General features: G+C 46.4%; 1 protein-coding gene across 2 annotated transcripts in view; it reads right to left on the minus strand.

The window, feature by feature from the left end:
- The window catches only part of CC2D2A (coiled-coil and C2 domain containing 2A), a 1,164,962-nt gene that overhangs the window by 727,639 nt on the left and 412,085 nt on the right, over positions 1-25,238 (minus strand). For both annotated transcript variants that reach the window (XM_069631936.1, XM_069631935.1), the window contains exon 13: positions 7,390-7,530. In XM_069631936.1, the coding sequence (XP_069488037.1) occupies positions 7,390-7,530 (141 nt within the window). The remainder of the gene's footprint in view (positions 1-7,389; positions 7,531-25,238) is intronic.

Genomic DNA, 25,238 nt, shown 5'->3' on the forward strand with positions numbered 1-25,238 from the left:
TGGATAAGAACTCGTAATAGTGCCGACTCATAGTATTTCTGCTAATCTGGGAGGCCCATCTCACCCGATATCTCGTCCGCTACTCTTGCCTTCTTCCCCTGCCACAGAAACCTCAGAATTGCCCTCTTTACCTCACATAAGAAAGATTTCGGAAGGCGGATGGGCAGCATTTGAAATGGGTTAAAGAATCTGGGCAGGGACACCATCTTCATGGTGTTGAGTCTGCCAAGCCAGAATATAGTTAGTTTTCCCCACTTCTCTAGATCTGTCAGGAAGCTCGAAAGAAGGGGAGGAAAGTTGGCCTCATAAAGGGTGTCTAGGTCACTTGTTAGATTTATCCCCAAGCAGCAGAGGATGTCACTTCTAATCGAAGGGGCTAGGGGGCGGTGGGCAAATCTGTCAGTCTGTCCCTGGTCAGTGTACTGAAGTGGGAATAATAAGGACTTTGTCCTATTGATCTTAAACTCAGCCAGAGCACCGTACTGTTCGATCAATTGTATCGCCCTAGGTATTGATGTCAACGGGTTCCGTATGTAACAGCAGATCATCCGCGTATAGGGCGACCTTGTATTCCCTCCCTCTGACCCTCAATCCCTCCATCTGTGGGTCCCCTCTGAGTCTCTGAGCCAGGGGTTCAAGGGAAAGAGCAAACAAAATCGCAGAGAGGGGGCAGCCCAGTTGTGTTCCTCTACCAAGGTTGAACCATCGGGAGTAATCGCCATTTACCGCTACTGAGGCCTTAGGGAAAGTATACACTGCCTTCACTCCCTTTCTAAACCGAGGACCCAGTCCTACCTTGTACAAAACTGCCTCTAGGAACCCCCATTCCACCCTATCTAATGCCTTCTCTGCATCCACCGAGAGGAGGACAGGGTCCCCCGTCATATTACGCGACTGGTGGATCAGGTGTAATGTTTTCCGCATAGTATCTGTACCCTGTCGGCCCATTATAAATCCAACCTGATCCGATTGTATCAAGCGAGGCATATACATTTCAAGTCTCGCTGCAAGCACCCTTGTATAGATCCTGGCATTGATGTTCATGATATGGGGCGGGTGGATACACACTTTTTGGGGTCCCTGCCTTCCTGGGGGTTCACCGTGATGATCGCTTGGGAGAAAGAGTCAGGGGCGACGCCGGTCTCATGGACGTTGTTGAACAGCTCAACCAGGAAGGGGAGGAGAGAGGAAAGAAACGTTTTGTAGAATCCAGCTGTATACTCATCAACCCCGGCGCATTCCCCAGGGGGAGTCTCTTCACGGCCCTCTTAACCTCTTCTGGAGTTATCGGGGCATCAAGTTAATCCGCCTCATCATGAGAAAGCTTCGCCATCTGCCCGCTCTCTATGTATTCATCTATTTCTGACCACACCTGATTGGCTTCAGATTTGTATAGTTCCTTGTAAAATGTTGCAAATGCTTCTGGGATTCCCTCTGTCCCTAAATCCGGGAAACCCTCCTACCCATCTATGGACTCCATCATTCTCTCGGCTCTTTGTCACCTTTCTCATTCGGTTTCAGAAGCTGTAGCTTCCGAACTATCTGACCTTCCGCTAGGATGCAGAGTCCCTCTCTTTTGCGCCTGGCCTCCTGAATCTTGCTTTCCCTTTCCTCTGTGTCGTTTCGTGCCACTCTATCCAGTTGGGCCATCTCATCCCTCAGCCCTCTCTCTATTTTTACTAGCTCCTTCCCTGATCAGGATCCCCTGCCATTTTGCCTTACCCGCCTCCCAAACTGTCGTCCTAGGCACCTCTCCTGTGTTAATGCGTTCAAAGTATTCCCTAATTTCCCCCTTCATCTCAGTTCGGAAGACCGGATCCTTCCACAGCGATTCATTACATTTCCACTTTGAACTCTTATGAGGAAGACCTGCCCAGCCTAAATTCACTGTGACCATGTCATGATCAGACCATGTGATCGGGGAGATCCTACCACTGCATCCCATAGGTCACCCGTGATGTACATATAATCGATTCTGGAGAAGGTACCATGAGGTGACCAGTAAAAGGTGTACCCATTTTCGTTCGGGTGTAATCTCCATACGTCCCTCAGCCCATAAAAGTCTAGCATTTCAATGCCCCCTGGCCTACCCCCACCTGTCGGGTCTTGTGTTTCAGGGTTACCCACCTGTCTATCCAATGTGGTGTCCGCCCAGAGGGTGAAATCTTCCCCCAAAACTACGTGCCCAGGGGCCTCCAACATAATTTTCGGGAGTGTTCTCTGCAGAAATCAAGATTGACCCTTATTAGGGAGATACACAGTTGTCAGTGTGAACATGACTTTCCATGCAATGTCCACTATCAGGAGAGCCCTCCCCTCTAGGTCTGCCCAAACCTTGTTCACCTCTAGCTTCAAATCTTTCCTCACGAGAATTCCTACTCCCGCCTTTCTATGGAAGCAGGAGCCCCAATATTCTACCCCCACTCTTGGGCCCAGGATCCTACATTCTTACCCATCTGCGTATTTGGTTTCCTGTAGAAATAAGACGTCTAGTTTCGCTCTTCGGAACTCCTTGGGCACTAGGGACCTTTTCATGGGTCAATTCAGTCCCTTAATATTCAGTGTTCCCACCCTGAGGAGGCTCTGCATTTGAGTACGTAGGTCTGCAGCTATTCCTTCCTTTGAGCACGCAATAAGCCATTGTTATGCCCCGGCAACCACGTTCCCCACTCAGCACACACAGGACTACTCGTAGACTTCGCAAAGAAGGTCCCGTTCCTACTCATTCTCCTCTTCTCCACCTCCCTCGCTCCCCCCCTCCCCCCCTCCCCTTAAGGGGTGTCCGAAACCATAGAGTTACCATCACCAGGCTGCATTCAGACCACCAACGGAAGCCTGCTACCTCGCGGGCCAGTCTCAATAATGTTGAGCCTCCTCCTCCCCCCACCTCCCAACATAGCAAACAAACCCAAATGTCTCCAACCGGACTCCCACTGGCTGAGCCCCCTTAGCTATCTTGCCACCTGGGCGATGTGGGTACAAGACTCTGTCAAATAGCCTGTTCTTTTATGCCCCGATTCACCAGAGCCTTCTCAGATTCCTTTCTCCGTAGTCACTCGAGTCCTGGGCATGACTGCCCAGTGCAACGTCTGCACAGTCACATGCCATTGGATCCTTCGACTCTCTCCAGGGCTCAATAGGGCCAGACCCTCTCACTTCACCTGAAGGAACTCCCATATCTTTGGTTGGGGTTCCAAAAACACACTAGCGTCTCCTAAATTTCCACCTCCAGGGAGGCATTCACTCTCCTGTAGTTTCTGGAGCCCGGTATTCGTCTCCGTCTCGGCCCCGGCATACGCCACTGTCTGTCGTGACCCTCGTCTCTCATCCCGGTTCTGGTCATTTCCCTGGTTGCCCAAGGATCCCATATGCAATATTGAATGTCTTTCTTCCGACCTGAGCCTCTCCTTGCTTCCTTCCAACCCGAACGTGAGAGAAAATGGGTAACCCCATCTGTAGCAGACTCCTTGTTCCTTTAGCCATTTTGTGAGGCGCATGCACATCTGTCGTAAGGCTAGGGTTAGTGATGACAGGTCTTGGAAGATTGTTACTCTGGCCGCTTCAAGAGTGATTGGGCCACTACGTTTTGCTTTCTCAAAGATTCCGGCCCTGTCACTGTAATTGTGGGACCGAACCAAGATGGTCTGCAGACTTCCGGCTTCTCCCCCTGCTCTGTGGATGCTGTCAATCTTTGCCTCATTGATGGAGTCATCCTCGAATAAGAGCTTCATGATAGCATGGAGTGTCCTCTCTAGGTCCTGTCCGGATTTCCCCTCTCTCTCTCTGGAATGCCGAATAATTAGGTAGTTTCGCTGCTTACGGTTTTCCAGATCGTCCAGCTTTAGGCGGAATTCCTCTTCCCGGGTCTCCAGTTCTGTTATTCGCTGGTCCATCTGCATCTCGATGGTATTAAGCGAGGTCTGATTGGTTTCGACCTCTTCGAGTCTCTCCTCCATCTTGTTGATCTGTTGGTTGATCCAGTCGACCTTTCCTCCTATGTCTGCTCTCATATTCTTAATTTCCTGTAATAAGGCTACCACATCTCCCCTGGTTGCCAGAGTCAGGATCCTGAAGTCGCCATAGTGCTGTTTTGAGAGTTTGCAGGGTCGGGGCGAACTGGGGTGTATCTATACTTTGCAACTTCTCCTGTATGTCCATGCACTCTGCTTCCGCTGTAGATGCCTTATCAATTACCTCTGAGTGGCCGATCCACTTATTCGACTGGTTACAGCCCCCTCGTTAGCATGGTGCAGCATGCTGGATTAGTTTCTCGTTGCTTACAAGGTTTAAGCCACTAATCATAGGGTGGGTAGTCTTTGTTAGATCCTGGGCCCTCTCCACAAGTGGGGCCGCCCAGGCTGAGGACAGGCAGAGTCTGCTTCTTCCAATCAATTCACTTCCCGAGGGCACTTTGATCGTTTAGTCTGGTTTGTGAGCACTTTAGCACATGTAGTTGGCACTTACTCGTGTACCTATGGCATGTCATAACAGGGCGCTGATTGTGAAAGGGGGGGACCAAGTCTACACCTCTGCCAGGTGCACGTCTTCTCTTGTGTACACTGTTGGTGCCTGGCGGCAACTTCACTGCAAACTTTTATCCTATGATGGGTACTGTTGGTGGGATGTCAGTCTGTTCTCCTATACTGGGGAGCAACCCCGGTCGTGTCCACTGAGGTCTGGTCCAGAACCAGGAGGGCACATGCCCCAGAGCAGGGGGCCCCACCCTCACCTAGACCTGGTACACCGTGATAGCCAGGTGATTAGCCAGTATGTTCCACCTAAGGTGTTGGGGGCAGCTTGTCGCTGATACTGGGGGCCTTATGGCCCAAGAGGTAACCCTCCCAGGTGAGGGCTGTGAGCGCGGGTCTTGTGGTTTCTTCTCACTTTGTGGGCCGCCAGGGGAGTTGCTTCAGAAACATCTGGCCACCAGGTACATGAAGGAGGGCACACTGAAAGAGGGCAAGATTGGGGGCCCAACCCTTCGTCACTACGGGATTGTATGTCCACTCTAGTCACATCTGCTAGGGTACTTTGGGAGGGGGTCGCGTCTCCTTGTTTTGTATTATGCAGTCCCGGCTGTGCCCTTGGGTTCTTTGGGTGTCTATGAGGCCGCTCCTCCGCCTGTGTGTTCACTGGGAGTTCAATCCGTGTAGGGCCGTGGGTCACAGTGCGGACAAGGTCTTTGGGAGAGCCCACGGGTGTCACCAACCTCGGTCAACCCTGCAAGAGGTATGCGCTGTTCTATGTGTAGGCACGTGCTTCAGGCCAAATGTTCTGGTATCTCCTGGGTGGTATGCTGATGTGATTGGGGGATATCTGCTGATACAGTCCGCAATTGCAGGCTGCCCTCCCCTCCTCGCTCGGGGTGCTCGTGAGGGTGGGCCCTGGTGCATACAGTAATGGAGCCGGAGATGGTGTGTGGGATGGGACTTCACACGTGCCTGCAGCTCCGGTCTCCTGTGCGGGAGATGAGGGGGAGGGGATCCATGGTGTCTGAGGCAGTTTGCTGCACCTCTGTGTACCGCACAAGGGGGAGCACCAGGAGGGAGGCCAAGTTCCCTCACTGGTGGAAGATCCAGACGGGAGGGGCGGGCGGCCACAGGCCTACTGCTGGGGTCTCTTTTGGGGCCTCATCTCTTGTTCGTCTGTGAAGCGCTCAACTCAGGGTCCGCCAGGGCATTCGACTCGAGAGTCACAGCAGGGGGAAACCGCTTCAGTTCACATGTTTCGGGGCCAATCTCATGCGTCTCCAAGGTTCCCCTGCACCAGGTTCCATTGAAGCTCCCTCCGCACCTCACGCGGCACACGTGCCAGTTTCGCTTTCAGTTTCGGCATTCTGGGCCATCTTCACTTGAAGCAACGGTCGGGTATCTCGGTTTGATATATATACTCGTCTGATTTTCTCTGCTCCTTCAATCGCTTTGCGGGGAGTCACTTCAGCCACCTCTGACCATTCTGGGGTGGGGTGGGGAGTCTCCCAGTGGGGGCTCAGGCCATTGTAGGGACCGCTGGGCGAGGAGCTCACACGGAGGAGGACTTCATCCGTGCGCCCTATGGTGGCCGATACCAATGTTGTATTATTTTAATATGTTTTTACCGCAATGTCTGTGGACTACGGGTGCAGTTTGTGAATCAAACATGACGTCTGTTTCAAAGGTTTTGAAGCATCCCACGTTTTTCACCATCTCAGCGGGCGCGTATGATGTCCACGGACATCACACCGCCCACTGATTGGTCCAGACGTGTCTGCGGACTTCGAATCGGACCGGACACAGATATCACTCATTTGTTTTGACCTACATTTGGAAATTTTATTTTAAACTACTGGACATATTTACACCAAATTTACAAAAGCACGCTTTTGGGGCGAAGCCGCAGCTCCTGGTGCACATTATGTGAAAATCCATCCAGCGGTTTGGGCTATAGGCGTCATAAGAAAATATATTTTCCATTGCGTCTATGGGGATTTTCACAAATGTTGGGACCCCCACTAAAACATTGCTCCCCCTGGACAAAACCGCACCAAAAGTATTCTGAGCGGGCCATATACTTTTCTTGCAATGTTTGGTGAGGATTCGTCCAGGGGTACAAAGTTATAAGATGCCAAAAAAGTGCTCTTTCTATGAGTGGTGCAACTTAACAATAACTACAGGGCCACTACCGCAGGCCCTGTAATATATATGTGTGTGCGTCTGTGTATAGGAGTAAGGGCTTAGGGGTGGGTGTTGGGAGGGCAGTGGGTTCGGGTAGGCATGGGGTATTGAGGGCGATGGGGGCACAACAGATAGCAATTCTTTAATTGGGAAGAGACTTCTTCCTATGAATATTTTCGCTGTTCTATCTTTTACCATCCTGAATATTGAAACAGAACTCGACAATAGCAAGTAAACATTTGTGTCGATTCTATCAATAGCTTCATTGGCCAACTCCAACAAGTGTGAGAATTCTAGTGAGTCAGTAGTGAACAGGGAGTAAGAATAACAAGAGTGCTGCCTGGTGTTACATTGGGGCTGGCCGCATCCTAGTGCGGTCTCCCTCCTATATAAATGAAGACACAGAGACAGTGTTTACTGCTTGGGCTCCGACGCTCACGATAAGGCTTGCGGCTCGGACTTTCCCTTTTATTCCATGAATGTGATGACGGCTACACCATCAGTTCCTTAAAGGCACATGCATAACACCTGGCATGCATGCCAACATTTGAGACCACACGAGGTGGATTTTGAGGTGACAAAAAGGAAAGATTGTATTTTCCCATTAGCTTGTAAAAGGGGGTATTTTAGGTGGGAGACATTGGAACAAGGCAAAACACAGCATTTTTGACTCAAAGTGGAAGGCAAGGCTTGCCTGCTGATTGGAAAAAGGTGATTTAATGCATCAAAGACCTACTTCCTCAGGTAGAGCTTCACCGGCGTGTTTGTGAATTTCTGAAAATCCCGCAGAGCCTTAATTTCTCTCCATACTTTGATGATGGCCTTAAGAAGGGCTCTGTCCTTTTCCTGCTCAGCATCACGCGATCTTCGAGTTTGCCTAGAGAAACAGAGACCAGCAAGAAAGACTTTAAGCAATTATTGAACTCGGAAACCACAAGTCTGGAAGAAATGGTAAAGTAATGTGCTATTGGGTGGAACAGCAGCTGAACTGCAAAGCCCAGACACAGCACAGTGCTATCAGGATGGGCTGTGCGGTGTGCCTGAAAGCCTGAAGTTTATTGCCTGGAATTATGAAAACAATCTGAATTTAATTAGCTGTCCTGCTTCAACAGAATGGCAGCAATAGCTTACAAAACATATTTAGCGCAAATGTGTGCCAGGTTCCAATTCGCTAGAAGCACACGTCTGGTATGAAGTAATGCAGCCAAGTTCTGGCCCCAGAGGAACTTAATAGTTTAGGGAATTAACACTCAACTTAAAGTGCAGGGCACGTGAAGCATCTTTCAGATTGTAATGTTAACAAGAGTGATTGATGCAAAGATACACTTGGTAGAATGCACTTGGCAATGTCAATATGCCCGTTTGGTTAAACAGGACATTTCTAGATATGCATATATGAGAAATCATTCCCTCAGATTCCTATAGCACACCATACTTATACATGCTGTGTGGTCAATCCATGCTGTGTGGTCAATCAGTTGGAGGGATGGCAGATTATGAACCATTTCTACTACCTCCCTAATTTTCTCACAGCAGGGCATCCAGCCAGTCGAGGGTGAAGGCATTTGGAAAAAGGTAAAACGTCTTTGCCTAGCTGGCTCTCCTCCAATATGACTAACTAGCCTAGGCTATCTGCAAGTGGTGGCTAAATAAAATGAGTCCCTATTGAGTCACCTCTGATTGCATTTGATCTTGGTTGATCTCCTGTTACTGCATCACTAGTGCAATGCCCCGTGACCCCATAATGCACCGGTACACTCAAACTTTCCTGCTTCCAATAATCACTCTAATAATCACTCTACTCGTAACATGGATTATATAGTTTGCCTGGATGGACGACTACTCTAGTCCTCCCTGTGCCCCTCCTATCCTATCCCTATTCTCCAAGCCATCCACAATAGAACTGTCACTGCCACCTTTTCTCCAACTCTATCCTCCCCCCTTCAATTCCCTCCAAAAACGTTTCTTCTCATTATTTGCCTCCCTCTATTTCTTATGTACCATTTTGACTCTCACAACCGTAGGCTCGCAGTAATGGAGAGCACTGAAACCTAGGTGATTACCGTGGCACGGCCACGCCCTTTACATTGACTCTGCTACTTTTCTTCACTTCCCTGTGCTGTCCAAACGAAGTGGACAGGCTAGACTAATGGTTATCCTCTTTTTCATCATCTGAATTTCATCCACTACATTTTGGTCACACTTCCACCCAACTGCTTGCCCCTAACCCATCAGTATCCTCCTGATCTACATCTCCTTCCATGACCTGGACTTCGTTCTTGACATTCTTACTTTGGTTGCCCGTATTGAGCAGTGAGGGCATTGCATTTTAATACATGAAGGAGTCAGGCGGCAGCTATTGGAATGCCGCCTGACTCTACGATAGTTGGCTCTCCTTTCATGAGCTTGGCCCACGGAACTATGTGATGCCTAACAGGCTTCAATGAATTTGCAGGTCCATGTGTGTTAGGACATTTTTTCTGAAGTCCATCTAAGAGCTTAGTAAAACCATTCAAGTGAGATAGTACAAGACTCCACTCTTAGTATACGGCTGTACCACCTGAGTATATGGTAGCGTAGACAGAGCAGCCAGGCTTACTTTAGGAGGGAAAGAGGGCAGTAGCTTGGTACAACAATTGTATCATACATACGGTCCAAAGAAACACTGAAACACTATGTATTGTAAACAAATGGTTTATTTAAATACAAGTAGACCAAGGTAAATCTTGGGTTAATAAGTACTATCACATTATATACAATCACAATTATAAAAACACAACACTATGCTTTAAAGTACACCGACCAAAGCATAGACCTTGTTCAGAACACAAACAGAATTTCTAGGCAAGTCAGACCTTATCATACACATTTAGTATAGGGCATACCTATTCATGTGGGGTAAAACCACTTTACAGTAATTCAAGGGAAGTAGACCCTGTCAGTCATTCAGTGAAACTCTTAAGAATTCACATAATCAATCAACCCTGTTAGCAGGATAGTTTTTTGAATAGTGGAACACAGATTCAAGGAACAGTATATACCTACAACTACTTTGAGGATAACCCAGTTATTCTAGGTGATTAAGACCTTTTTGGGGTAATATACAAAAACAATTGCTTTTCAGCTCAGCGGAACACAGTCTAAGATAAGCAAGAATTCTTTACACTAATGTAGGATGCACCAGGCAGACCAGCTACACCTAAAGAACACTTTTCAAGAATGGCACACAGCTATTCGAGACAGGTAAAATCTAATGTTGCATATACTATTACAGTTGCTTTTCAGATTGGTGGAACACAGATTGAGGTAAGCAATAACTCGAACTTATTTTAGGATGGCACACAGCCAACTCAAGATAATGTGAGAAACCAAAGGGTGTCTCACCCGCTAGTCCTCAGGGACTTGTCATCCAGGTGACTAGGACACGGCCATCTCTTTTGTATCCAGTTCTTGGGGTGGACCAGAGCGGGAGGTTCACCTAGGTGAGGGGTCTTGGGTAAGTGGGGTAAGGCAGCAGATGATGAGACGTGGTATTCCCCCATCCCCCTATTTTGTTTATCCAACCCATCCTATGTTTTAGGATGCTCTGAGGTCCCAACCACCCCCCACCCCGGTTTTACACTAACATTGGGCCGAGGAAGAGGGTGACTAAGAGTAACAACATTAACTTTCACCCATCATACTGGACACGTCTCGCTAATCGGTTCAGGCAAAGTCAGGTACTTCATTCCAAGTGCAGACTCCTGATACCAATTAGCTCTCCTCACACGAAGAAAAGGCAGAACCCAAAGACACACTCTGAGCAAGGCGGAACACTAGTACGAGCAGGGCTTCTGGGACAAAGGCAAACCTACTGGTGCACAGCGGCGGACCAAGGGATGACAGCAGCAGGTCGAAAACCCCACGAGTTCCTTACTGGAGGTCGTTGGCTCTAACAGGCTGCAAAAGACACGTGGAGAAGCCAGATCCCACAAGTGAAGACTGCATTGTGTTTCAAGGACACAAGTCACACTACTCTCTTGCATTTCAACATCACTGCTTCCTCTCTACCTCCTCCACCTCTTTCTCACCTTTTCCATATGTACTAGGTTGCAGCCTAACTCACTCACTTCATGCGTGGACAAAGTCAGATCTTCTCTTAGCCCTCACACCCTTGGCCTCCTCCATGTAACAGGTCTTCCATGACATCACCTGGTTCTCAGCTCTGCCTTCAAACACTATTATCGTGCTCGCACAAATACTCCAGACATCCAGCGTCCCCAGCCCTAGATCCACCCTGAGATTCTCTGCAACAAAACTCTGCAGTTGCTACAATGGAATACATTCTGATTCCTTTCATCCAGGCGTGCTAAAAGTAGGCTGGCTGTGCCCTCACTGCTGCTTTGGATGCAGCTAAATCCAGCTACTACACTAATCTAATTTCCACTTTCTGCTCTTGTCCTTAATCTATCTCCTCTTTCCACTCAGCCATTACTCTGACCTGTATTAAGTAGTAAATTAAAATATAAGTGTACTAAGGAAGTGAATTCACGGCAAGCTTCTGGAGAGAATCCTGTTCCCTGCCAGGTATAGAGGTATGTTATGTCATACAAATGTATAAAGTGCAACATCCACTCGAAAACATCTTGGTGCTAAAACAGCAGATAAGATCCAGACAACGAAAGACAACAATTAGAATAGATAAGTCTTCAGCAGCCGGCGGAATGATAGGCGATTTGCGGTAGCCCCTAACATAAGCGGCAGAGAATTTCTTGCTTTAGCTGCTGCCGCTGAAAATGGCCGCCCACCGACCCAGGAGCGCTTCGCAACTGGAACCTGTATGGTCAGGGAAGTCTGAGAACAAAGCACTCTAGGGGAAAAACAGGGGCGGAATTTGGCCCCCAATTTTGTAGAAAGCTCTGTGGACAATGCATAAAGATTTTAATCGAACCTGTTTCTAAATAGGGAGCCAATGCATCTGGTGAAGAATATGTGACATATGTGTACCAAAAGTGGGGAGCAGAACTGCCCTCACCGCCATGTTCTGCAGCAATTGAAGGCAGTGAATAAGATATGCTGGCTGGGCGAGATAGTGAGAATTACAGTAATCAGCACCACTCATTACCAGTACAGACACTACTGCACATGAAAATGAGAAGGAAGAAAAAGAAGAGTCTTATGCAAAGTCTTAAGTGTCCAGTTTGACAAATAGAAGTCATCTGATCCTTCATTGATAGAGAGGCTGAGATTTTAACAACCAAATGTTTCACCACAGTTACCGGAAGGTGTTAGAGCCCCAGAGTGGGAGGCCAGAACTCAGAAGTCCAGGAAAATCACAGAAAGGGGGAGCCCATAACCAGCACCTCTTTTTTTCAGCGTTGAACTTAAGCCAATTGTCGGACAAACATCCCTGCACGACCTTCAGGCAACCCCTAAGTCAAACAGCTGTTTCAGGTGAGGAAAGATGAAGCTGCAGAATAATCTTTGTATCATCTGCGTAGGAGTAGCACAGGAACCAGTGGGATTGGATGAGTTGGTCAAAACGGTGACCAGCACTGGAGATAGTGAAAGGAAAGAAGAGAACCAGGGAAGCACCTGGCTGGATGGGCCTGCACGAGCTAACTGAGTGATCACAGTGGGGTGGTCAACAGTATCAAAAGCAGTTCATAGATCTAGTAAAATCAGTGCATCAACTCCACCCTGATCTCAACAATGCATGCCAGATGGTCCACCACCGAGACGAGAACCGAATCAGTACCCAGGCCAGGGTGAAACTCAGGCTGAAATGGGTCAAGGAAGCCTGAATATTCAAGAAAAGAACTAAGTAAAGGAAAAATCTGAGCTTCCAGCAACTTCATCAAAAAAAGGAAGGAGTTGAAATTGGACAAAAATTAAGTAATATGGAAAAATCAAGTGAGGGTTTCTTCAAAAGAGGAATAACTAGTGCATGTTTCAACTCATCAGGAATAAATCCTGATGTAAAGGATTCATTGACTGCTGTCGTTATCCAAGAAGCAATGTCACCGGAGCTCTCCTTGTGAATTTTAAGAGGAAATGGATCGGACTGAGATGCAGATTGCAACTTATTAATAGTTAACACTAGTTCCTGAGTAGTAAATGATGGAAAGTTAGACCGAATTGTATTTGAAATGGCATCAGTACAGAGAGAAATAGATTGATTCGACTGAGAATAAGTATTAGTGATCTTGTCACGGATAGTTATAATTGTTTCTATGAAAGAATTGGATAAGTAATCACAGAGATTGAGAGGAGACAATGGTAGAACGAGCTTTGGATGGAGATGACAGAGTGTACTAAATCGAATAAGGATTTGGGCTTATTTATTGCACCTTCAATTTTCTCTCTAAAGAAGACCTGCTTAGATGAAAAAATAACCTTCTGATAATTAACAGTGGCTTGACCGAGTATGATTTTGTTGGCTGGCTTATAAACAGACCTCAGTTTTCTTTCAGCTTGTCTAAGTTTAATCTTTAGGAATTTCAGCTCCTCAATATACCACGGTTCGGAAGAATTAGGTTTTTGTTTGCAAAGCTTTTGCAGAGCAAAACAGTCTGTAACATTACTAAATACCTGGATTAAGGTGGGTAAATTGCAGGAATCTGAATCAGCACAGTCTGTATCAATATGGGTACACACATTTTGTAGATACACCAAATGCCATTTACGTTTCCAAATCTCTTGTTGCTTAGCCTTAGAAGAAGAGGCTTGAAGATGAACACAGAATGGCACAATATGGTGATCTGACCAGATCACAGGATTCTAGATGAGACTGCAATTAAGGTCTTGGGTGCAAATATGAGGTCCACAGTATTGCCCAACTGATGCATAGGCTCTTGCACACACAGAGCTAGACCTAGCTTCAACATTAGACTCAAAAATTGAGTAATCAGTTTTATTTATTTATTTAGACATTTATAAAGCACATCGAACCCAGGGGCATCTGGGCGCTGCTTTACATGAGGGGAGTGGTTACACCTGGTTCCAAGGTTACAGACACAGGTGGTGCATTCATTTACAAGTAGTGGTTACAATGTTTACAAACATAAATGGTACATACAAGGTGTATAGATCTAAGTTTCTGATCCGGTGGAGGGGGCGGTGCTACGTGTTTGTCGGGTTGGGCGGGTTCAGTTCATTTTGGAGGTCTTGGGAAAAGAGATAGGCTTTGAGGCCTTTGCGGAAGGACCAGAAGGAGTCATCAGATCTTAGGGCTAGAGGGAGGGCATTGCAGTGTTTGGCCGCAATCACAGGGAAGCTGCTGCCCCCTGCCTTCTGGCGCCGAAATCTGGGAATGTCGAGTAAGTGTGAGTAGGCAGCCTGGGTAGGTCTGGAGGATTGGGCCTTGGACATTTTTCTGAACAGGTAAGTAGGGGCAGTTTGTGAGATACATTTGTGGGTCAAGGAGAGCGTTCTTGGACCAGGAGCCAGTGGATGTTTTGTCTGGCTGTGGAAATGTGGTCTTTTTTAGAGATGTTTCACGCTGTTCTTACAGCCTTATTCTGGATGACCTGTGTTTTTTTTATATTGCGGGCATAGGTGCCTACAAAGAGGGAGTTGCAATAGTCAATCTTGGATAGTATGAGGGCTCTAGCAAATGTGATGCAACTGTCAGTGAATAGGAATGGCCTACATGCATTGATTCATTTTGCAATGTATGCTGCTGCTGATGCGATAGCGTTTACCGGTCTAGTTAATGATAACCTGGAATCTAAGTATACTCCCAGGGTTTTGACGTCTTTAGCAATGTGTCATGAACCATCGGACGCATCCCTTCTGGACTTCCTGGTGCCTGACCCATAGGGGCTTGCACTCAGCAGTACACGCAACATGGGCGCAGAACGCGGAACGCTGTTTACCAGTTTCTGCATCGTACGCACTACGTTCTATAAAGCGGACACGCCCCCGCAGCCCTGCGCGTCTCAATGCTACCGCTTGCCGTGGCTAGACGTGTTCTCCGTAGTTCGCTTTTGCTAAATCCTTTGATTCCTGGTCCCCCTAAATTCCTCCTCTTTCATTCCTCCCCTTTTTTTGTCCTCTCTTGCATCCCAGATCTCCATGCACTAGTTCCCCGAGTGCACTCTTCGCCATTTCCTGGACTTTTCCCGAACATCTGAACGTTCCCAGGAGATGGGAGGCTGAACTCACGCAGGAACCCGAGGACCTACACACAGGGTTATACAAGACCCGAACTGTGCGAAAGAAGACTCCACCGAAGAACTCCAAAAAACAGACAGGTGAGAAGGGGGGAAACCTGTGAAACAATGGTGATGATGTTCCCGTCGATGGAAAAGGATTTGTAGGAGTCATTGAGTGCGTTTAGCCAAGATTGAGTGCCAATAAGGAGTAGTTTGATTTCCTCAGGGTGGTGGTGGTATGGATAGTGGCTGGGGAAACTGTCTTGAGGGTATTGTGAAAGTTGCGTGTGGCAACATCACAATTGTCAGACATTGGGCTCTGGAGTGCATGTTGTTTTCACGTTGTGTTGGCAGTATAGGGTTGGCAGAGGATGTTATTACATTCTCGTGGTGGCGGAGGGTGGTGGGGCGGCTCCCAATTTGAGGTGTGCATTCCTCCACGTGATCGGCGGGGTTGTTTTTTGCAGATACTGCCGGCATGTAGCTAAGCGAGACGCTAGTCTCCTATTCTGATTGTCAGAGGAACATGGTTCACGGGGACTCAAGGTAGTACTGTGCCCAGTGTCCTTTGGGGTAGAAGTGATGTTGCGTGGGCATGCCTTGGGCAGGAAGAGGGATGGTAGGGGAGTGTGTTTAACATTTCTAGGGTGAGTGCGTGTTTATAGCTGGTGGTGGCATACTGTGAGTTGTTGGTAGGGCAGATTGTAGGCTGCAGGTCGCCCATGGCTTGGTAGGGCCAGGCAGGGGTAAAGCTGGACCCATCGTATGGGCCTTTGGTGGAGGGCAGCATTACCTGGTGACTCCTAGGCGAGTCTGCCTAGAGAGGCAGCATTAGTTTAACAGAGTCGGGCAGAAGTGGGCTCTGCGACATGGGTTGGGTGTGCATTTGCACGAGGAGCATGGACTGGGTGGGGCTCAAAGGTGATACCTATAGTGCCTGGAAAGTCAGTAGCACGTACTGCTATTGGCTGGACAGAGAGAAGAGTGGGGTTGGAGTAGCTGTGTTCGAATTACATAGGAAGTCGTTAGAGCGATTGCTGTAGATGAGTCTCAGATTTGGGGATCAGAGGGGTGGTGCATGGGCATGACACACAAGGTGGGTAGATGTCTGCTTACAGTTGAGGACACCTAAATTAGATTTTCTAGGGAGGCATTGATAACACATCAATACATAGTGGCTATATGCCTATGGGGGTATCTAAATTCTATTGTGAAAAGGCAAAGTGAGCACGCCAAAACATAATGGCTATATGCCTGTCAGGGCATCTAAAATTGATTTTTGAAATGGCAAAGTGAAGCACAGCAATACCCAGTGGCTATATGCGTGTGAGGGCATCTAAGATCGATATTTGAAAAGGCAAAGTGAAGCACAGCAATACACAGTGGCTATATGCCTTTGAGGGCATCTAAGATCGATTTTCGAAAATGCAAAGTGAGGCAAGTCAATACACAGTGGCTATATGCCTGTGAGGGCATCTAAAATCCATTTTCCTTAAAAAAAAACAGAGTAGGCACATGCAGACTGGAGCTGATGGAGAGTTATCACAGTGGGTCATGCCATAGTGCTAGAGGGGGATGTGCCAAAAGTAGAGGGGTGCATGTGCCTGGTGGGGCTTACCCGTGCAGGTGGATGGAACCAGGGCTTCCTTTGAACGTGAGTCTACATGCCGTGGAGTATCATGGCGAGGTGATCGCAGCTCCAGCACGCTGCGAAAGGCTCAGACAGCTTGATCCCAAACCTTATTGACAGGAAGATTGAAATTGCGTACAATAAGTAGATGAGCGTGTTTCAACTGCAGTTCAGCTATGAAAGAAGGGAATCCTTCACAAAAAGAGCCGTCGTATCACGAAGGATGATAAGCCAGTACAATTGCCATGGTAGAAGAGGTGGAGACAGCAATACGAATTAAGAGAGCCTCCATCTTTAGATTGTGATTAATAGATGTAGCGTTAATCCTGAAAGAATATTTATAGATCACAGCAACACCTCTGCCCGGAAGGGTAGAGGAGGATCACAATGTACAATATTGTATTTGGGAGGTAGGAATTGAGCTACGGAGGGGCCAGTATATTCCTGAAGCCAAGTGACAGTAATAAAAATCAAATCGGGTTGGAAATACTCCAATAAATGATAGCATTCCTGGGTGTGTGCCACCAAAGAGCGCGCATTCAATTAAAAACAAAGATGAGGAATCAGCATACAGACGGCCTGCATTTTATTTTGTGTTAAATGATTTTTATTGAAAGCTTTTATAAATACAATTAATGCATTTGATCAAACTAGAACATGAAACAATTAAAACCTTTATCTTGGTATATAGTTTCAGATATTAACCATATGATAATGAGATCTGTTGAATGAACTAAGATAAGCAGGGGGGGAAGGGGTTGTGACAAACAAGACAAACCTAGCAGCAAATAAGGAAGGAGAGGGGAGGGGATGATGCCATCATTAATTAAAAGAGTGCACATTTCATCAGGTAGCAATTGAAAACATTCCATTTGTTGTAAAATGTAGTTAACGTTCTTTAGGATAGTGCAACATTTTTTAAATTCTGTGGTATGAGCATATAGAATTCCACCATAAATTTTACGATAGTTTCTGTGCATTTTTCCAGTTGGACACAATAAGGTGAAAAGCAACATCAACCATACAATTAAATAATTCAGGAGAGGAAACAGATGACATGAAAGGATAAGATAATATACCGATCATAACATTGCACAGTGATAATGGTTCTTGAAAAGAAAACATTTTGGAAAGAATTCCATACTTTGCACTAAAATATTGAGTGGGTAAAACCAGTGGTAGGGGACTGACAAGACCAACACAAATTATAATTAGTATTTGTAATTTCGGCAACTCGTGGGGAGTTAAATAAGCTCTATGTAAAATAAAATAAAGTGATTGTGTAAGGTTTGCAGCTACAGAAGTAGAAAAGCATTGTTTCTCGATTTTAGTCCATATTTCTTGGGATATTTGGAGATGCCAGTCTGCTTCCCATAGTGCAGTAAGTTTCGAGGCGTTGTCATTGGGTTGGTTAAGAATGGAGTAAAATGTTGAAGCTTTGGTAAGGCAAGAGCATGCAATTCCTTTTGAGAATAATAGGGGACGGCTTTGGTAATTAGCTTAGTAAGGGTATTATAGGTTTTGAAATCAGATGTATTCATGTTAAATCGGGTGCAGAATTCATGAAAAGGCATAGGTACATTGTTATAAAACAAGTGTGTTAATGAATAAATCCCTGCAGAATACCATTTAAGCAAGATATCATGTTTAATCTTAAGCGAGAATGATTTGTTGAACCATAAGAATGTGTTTGTAGAGTCTTGGGTAGTAGTTGAGGTTGCGATTAAGCAAAACCAAGCTCATTTGAAGTAATACAAAAGTAGTTAATACCAGGCCATAAGGAGGTTCTGAAAAAATGTGAAAAGGATAGAGAACCAATATGGTTTGATACTAAAATAATCCAAGATGGGACATTAATCAATTGAGGGTTGTAAGATAAGAAAAGGGCAAGTTGTCTCAATAAAAATGATATTTGATATTTAAGCAAATCAGGAAACTGAACTCCGCCCAGAGTTTTGCAAGATTTTAGTTTATTGAGGGCTATTTTCTGAGTTCTATTTTTCTAAAGAAAACTGGATAGGATTTTGTCAATTTCTTTAAAGAAGGAGCTTGGCTAAAAATTGGGATCATGGGAAGGTAATACAAGAAGATCGGAGCAAGAGTAATTTAGACGAAGTCTATTCTGCCCCACCAAGTGAGGAAAAGAGGGGACTACTGATTAATGGAAGAGCTTATTTTATCCACTATTGCATTCTGATTTAGGCTTAAAGTGGATGTAATATCTTTAGCAATATGTAACCCTGCGTATTTAATAGAGGCAGTGCACCACTTCATGCATGTAGTAAAATGTAAGATTTTGGATTCATCAATATTTAATTTGAATCCTGAGACACAAGCAAATTGATCAAACGTAGATATTAATGCTGGGATATCATCAACGTATGCGGAACATTTAATAGAGAAATCTTTCATAACAATGCCTTTAATACTATTATTAAGGGAGATGCTTTGAAGAATGGGTTCTAGAGCTAAAATAAACAGAAGTGGGGATAACGGACATCCTTTCTGGTTCTGCATGATATTGGAAACTGTTTGGTAAAGGTATTATCGATAAATATTCTAGTTGAGGGTGTAGAATATAAAAGGGAGATGAGTTTGGAAAACGTAGGGCTAAACCCATGCCATGAAAGGGATTCAAATAGGAAGGACCATGAAACTCTGTCTAATGCTTTCTCAGCGTCTAAGGCAAGAATATGGGGTGAGGTGAATTTTGCACATGCGAAAGGGTATTGAAAAGGATACTAGCATTGGATGAGGCATATCTTCCTTTGATAAAACCCATTTGATTTACATTAATTAATTTGTGCATTATATCATCGAGTTGTTTAGCAATTACTTTGGCTAGGATTTTAGAGTCAGAATTGATTAAAGATATAGGACAATAATTTTTGACTAATAAAAAGGGTCTTTGTCCGGTTTGGGGAGCAGAATTAGTAAGTCTTCTCCAAAGAATCCAGTGCTGGAACATAAAGAAATGGTTATAAAGTTCAATGAATTTAGGGGAGAGAAAGGTCAAAAAGGAGCGATAGAAATCAATAGGGAATTCATCAGGTCCTGCAGCTTTACCAATTTTAAGGTCTAGGATGGCTTTTTGAATTTCCTGGAATGAAATAGAAACCTCTAAAAAGGAAAGATCTACAGGATAATCCATCATTTTCTTGTTAGAGCAGAGACAGTTGGTAATGTCGTCATTAACCCCTTAAGTGCCAAGGACGAGTAGGCTCGTCCTTTTTGCATAGACTTGCATAATTGCCTGTCACTTAAGGGGTTAAGAATGGTTTCATCAGGGATTCCAAGATGGCCGCCGAGCGCAGACACTGTGAAGAGGTGCTCTCCATCCCCACCGGCTCAGAAAGCCTCTATAACAGCCGATAAAAACCCATCCCAGGTAATAACTGGCACACATATACGGAGCAGGAGCAAGGGTCTAACCAAGCAGGTACTGCAGCAGTCCCAGAGCGCATCATCAGATGCAGCAAACAAATCCCAGAAGAAACACATCAGAAAGAGGAGAAACCGCCATCAAGCCTGAACAGCAAGCCATGGGTGCGGCCCGAAATGAGGCCGCATGCAGAAACGAACAGAGACCCCTCCGTAGGGGTCGGTACCATAACTACGGAGCATCAGAGGCAATAGCGGGCAGCAGTGGGCACAACGACCTACCCAGCTTCTCCACACGCATAGCGGACAACCACCCAAGGCTGGACCAGCCTGGAGAGGCACGGCCAACTCCTAAAGGTGCTGGGCCGGGAGACAAGCACTTGAGGGAGAAGAGATCCTCTCTCAAGTGCGATTCCGGCAAGACACCAAGCCTGCAAGATGAAACCTATAGTATCGCCTCTGTAGGAACCAGCAACCTATGTAAGGGGCATCCACAGAGCATCTGAAGCAGCAGCGGGTAGTGGGCAGTGCGTCGGCTAACCCAGCTACACAGAAATGAAGTGGAGGACCATCCAAGGCCGGAATAGCCCAGAGAAGCACAAGCCCCCTCCAAAAGAGGCCAGGTCGGGAAGCGAGATCCGGAGGGAGAACGAGAAAGCTGCCTCCAACAGAGTAACCAGTGAGACGCCCCTCCCATCCTCAGCGCCCCCATCAGAGGAACCGGGGTCTGCAACAAGAGCACAGAAAGGACCCAGCCCCCTCCATAGAGGGGACACGGAGATCCGCACCCCAAGTCACCATCCCCAACACAAACCCGTCCGCAAGAGGAGGAGAGGGGCTAACAACTGGCTGGGCCCTCAAGGAAGGAGGAAAGAGACCACAGAAGGGAGACCACCAACAGACCCCCAATAGCTAAGTAAGCTAACCAGGAGAATGGCTGGCACATTTCAAACCGGGGCACAAGGTCCATCTCAAAAAGAGCAGAGGCCCTCACTGTAGAAAAGGACAGAAAAGGCAGGGAAACTGCACCAACACCACAACAGAGGTGAGAAGCAAGCAGATATAAGTGGCACAGTCATCGCAAGGGCAGCATGGGGGGTGGAGAGGAGACCACGGTCATTGACGGCAAGACCCCTTAAACTCAGGCCCAACCATCCCAACAAATAAAGAGAAGTAAATTACATACAAAAGCCTGACAAGAGTCCACTCCTCCACCCCGACCCTTAACGACATACCAAACAAGATGTTGAAAAACAGGTAGAAAGAAGGCCAGAAGGAAATAAAAAGACCAACGAAGGGGCGATACAGAAAATGTGGAGAAGGAGGGGGAGCACAGCCCAATACCGAACAGGAGGCAAACGGGGAAGAAGAGAGGACCCCTCATGAGGAGATACTGGAGTAGCGAATGGTCACACAAAAATTCCTCGAGCAATGCATTTAAAACTTTGGGGACATTATGGCAAACACTATTCAATCCCAACTGGAAGGGCACTAAAAGAAGCGAAGGGAGATCTGCAAATGCTGGAAGCGAGCATGGACAAAAATGAGAACGCCCTGCAAAATGAAAGATCTGATGAAACCCTTATCCAGGGCTATCCACAACTTAGAGGTCCAAACCAAGGACCTCGAAAATAGGTAGAGGGGGGTGAACATAAGAATCAAATCAATTCCCGAACCGGTGGGAGACCCTGATCTACCCCAGACCGTTAAACAAATCTTTGCAGACCTGGTGGACTCAGCAGACCCATTTGAAATCATGGTGGACCGGATCCACAGAGTGGGGAGAAAAAGAAACAAACATGGCGCAAGACCAAGAGACGTCCTGGTAGCCATGCACAAAGCCGCCCAAAAAGAAAAGGCCCTGGCCGCCACAAGACGAACAAATGATCTCAATCTCAACTGCTCCTCTGGAAAGCTCTTTCAAGACCTCTCTCAAGTCACGTTCAGAAAGAGAAGATTGATGCGCCCAATAGTGCAGGAGCTAATGAAACGAGGAATCAAATACAAATGGACCTTCCCATTTGGCCTGTGTTCGAGCTCGAAAGCAAGCAAAGGAAAATCACCTTTATAGAGGAAGGAGAAAAGATCCTGGGCATAGAAGTGGACTCAGCCTGCAGCAAAACTCAGGGCCTAATGAAGAACCACCCAAGAGTAAAAGAGGAAAACGAGAAAGAAAGGGGCCCAAACAGCCCCAAGACCTAGACCAGAGATGTCCCCACGGGAAAACGACTCCCCAGAAAGGGGCTCCGCCACATAAATGCAAGTCTGTGGGAACAAATATTGAGCAAAAAGCACTCGGGAGGGGGAACACACAGCAAATGCAGTGGAGGGTGGGGTAGAGCGGGGGACTCTTGGACTCGATATATGGGTCGGGGATAACCTGCAAGTAGGGAATGCAGGGGGAGGAAAGGGACTCAAACCCCGAAGAAGATAATCGGGAGGGGCTAGAGGCCGGTTGAGCCATTCCAGCAAGGAGGGGGAGCAGGGGGTACAAGGTCCAGGTCCAGCCAAACAGGCCCGTAAACCATAGCGCTCACCCAGAAAAACTGCGTACAATGGCTAAAGAAAAAACATTAAAAGTCATATCACTGAACATTAAAGGTCTAAATTCATGTATAAAAAAAAGAAAAAAAAAACAGACCTAGTCACCCAGCAGGAAACCCATATTCAAGGGAAAGATAAACACAAGATAAGACTATAAGGTTACAGCCAAATCCAACAATCAAATAACTCTGTGAAGAAAGGGGGAACTCTAACAGCAGTGGGAAACAATCTAGACCTCATGACGATAGATGTAAGCAGACACACTAAAGGGAGGTTTGCCGCCATACTCCTCCGGGGGTTGTGGGAAACAATTACGCTGGCCACCATTTACGCCCCCAACACAGATCAGGACCGATTTATTCAATCGACACTACAAAAACTGGAGATGCTTGCGAAGGGTAAAATGATACTCACAGGTGACTTTAACTTAGCATGGGACCCAGAAGGGGACAGGAGTGCTAGAATAACTTACTTCCACAACAAACCCTCGAAAAACTGCAGGAAAAAATTGACAATCGGTCAATGGTATACACAGGGAGGGAAAAGAGAGAAGGCGCCAGAGGCTATATCTTCTACTCCCACATACACATGTCAGCATCGAGAATAGACTACATTTTGGTGGCAAGTGGCCGACGTAGAAGTGGGAGCTATAACTATCTGACCATGCCCCTATCACACTGAAAATTAAAAAGTCATTAAACACCTTGGGGCTATGAAGATGGAAATACCCAGCACACATCTTCAAAGACGAGACCCTGAAAGGGGAATTAAGGGGGGGGATAGAGAACTTCTTCCAAACTAATGAAAGTTAGGAAATAAGCCCACTCATGATATGGGACACATTCAAGGACATCATAAGGGGAAAAATAATAGCGCTAAAGGCCCGGAGGGACAGAGAGCACAGACTTCTAGAGGAGGACCTAGAAGCCAAAATTAAGGAAATTATGCTTAAAATGGCATTGGGGCAATAAGGGAAATAAGAAGGGAGTACAGAGCAATTAGGGGCATACTTGAAATCATACAAACAAGTAGAGTTCTCACTAATTCATCTTAAAGAGAAATACTACATTAAAGCGAATCAAGCAGACAGTCTTCTGGCAAGGATGCTGAAGGAGGAGGAGAAAGATAGAACCATCCTAAAGACCAGGACATTTGAGGGGGAAGTAAGTTCAGAACAAGCGTCATTCAGGAGGGAATTCACAAAAATATTATGCAAACCTATACAAATCAAACAACCCAAAGAAACAGAACCGGATAGATTACCTGGAAAACTGTAGCTTACCAAAAATAAACGACCAAGAGAGGGCAGACCTAGAGAAAGAAATGACCACAGAGGAAGATGGCAGAGCCATCGCATCACTCCCAAACAATAAAGCCCCAGGCCCAGACGGCTTCATGTCAAACCTTTATAAACTATTCAAGGAAGGCTTAGCCTCCCTATTCAACAAGTTTGGGGTAGGATTCACCCGCAATGGAAGAGGCAAACGTCTTATTGTTGCCCAAACCAGGGAAAGACCCAAAACTATGTGGCTCATACAGGCTGATAGTATTCATCAACACATATGCTAAGATCTTCACTAAAATCCTAGCAAACCGCCTAGAAAGCCTCCTTCCCAAACTTATAGACCCCGACCAGTCAGGTATTATACGAGGCAGACAGACTCACGACAACACCTGAATAATCGCCCGCATCATAGAGAAAGTCAGCAAAACACACACACAGCGACCCTAATGGTCGCACTAGATGCGTAAAAAGCCATTGACAGGATTGAGTGGAAATTTCTATATCACACCATGTACAAAATGGGATTTGGAGTAACCTTTATGTCCAAAATAGCCGCCAACTACCAAAACCTCTCCTTACGCCTTTTCATTAATGGAGACCGGTCTGATCCAGTGGCAGTAACATGAGGAACAAAATAGGGCTGTCCCATGTCCCCGCGCCTATATGACATACATCTAGAACCACTTTTGAGTAAAATAAGAGAGTCGAAGGAAATAGAGGGTGTCCCCTTTGGAGGTAGGGAACACAAGGTGGCAGCTTTCACAGACAATATGCTGTTAACAATAATAAACCGAGGGAAATCCCTCCATGAGATAGATCGGGTGCTAGCCCAATTCAGAGAGGTCGCTGGTCTAAAGATAAACAGAAACAAATCCGAGATACTGAACTTGACTACACCACTTGAAAGGGAGAGGGAGCTGAAATCCAGCTTCCCATACTCATGGGCCTCCATCAATATGAAATACTTGGGAATCCATATCACTAAAACTATAGGCCAACTATTCACAGCCAACTACCCCCTTTTACTGGTGTCCATCAGGAATATGTTGCACAACTGGGGCCCTCTGACCATCTCCTGGAGGGACAGAATCAGGGACAGAATCAATGTTCTGAAAATGGCCCTCCTACCAAAACTGATAAATGTATTTATGGCCCTTCCCATAAAAATCCCCATGTCTTTCTTTCGGGCTATTTGCAAACACACGAAGGCCTTCATCTGGGATCGTAAGAAACCAAGAATCACAAATAAGGTGATGTTGTTACCTAGGAACAAGGGGGCTGGGGGAACCAGACCTCAAAGCCTACTACCACGCAGCACAGATCAAAGTCATAAGGGACTGGTCAAGGGACGACCGTGAGAAAAAGTGGAGAGCAATGGGACAGGGCAGTGGTGGGGAAGCACCTCAGGGAGGTCCTATGGCTATCCAGGGAAGACAGACCCCACAACATGCACTGCAGTGAAATTGAAACACTGGTAGGGAACACATGGGACGTGCTGGTAAAGCGGTCCAAGCTCACCAGCTTCCCGTCACCCCTCACTCTGATTTTCAGGAATCCACAATTCACGCCTGGGATGTCTGGAAACGGATTTGACAAATGGCAGGAAGGGG

Source organism: Ambystoma mexicanum, chromosome 6q (assembly GCF_040938575.1).
Source record: "Ambystoma mexicanum isolate Mex_15411 chromosome 6q, UKY_AmexF1_1, whole genome shotgun sequence".
Taxonomy (NCBI): Eukaryota; Metazoa; Chordata; class Amphibia; order Caudata; family Ambystomatidae; genus Ambystoma; species Ambystoma mexicanum.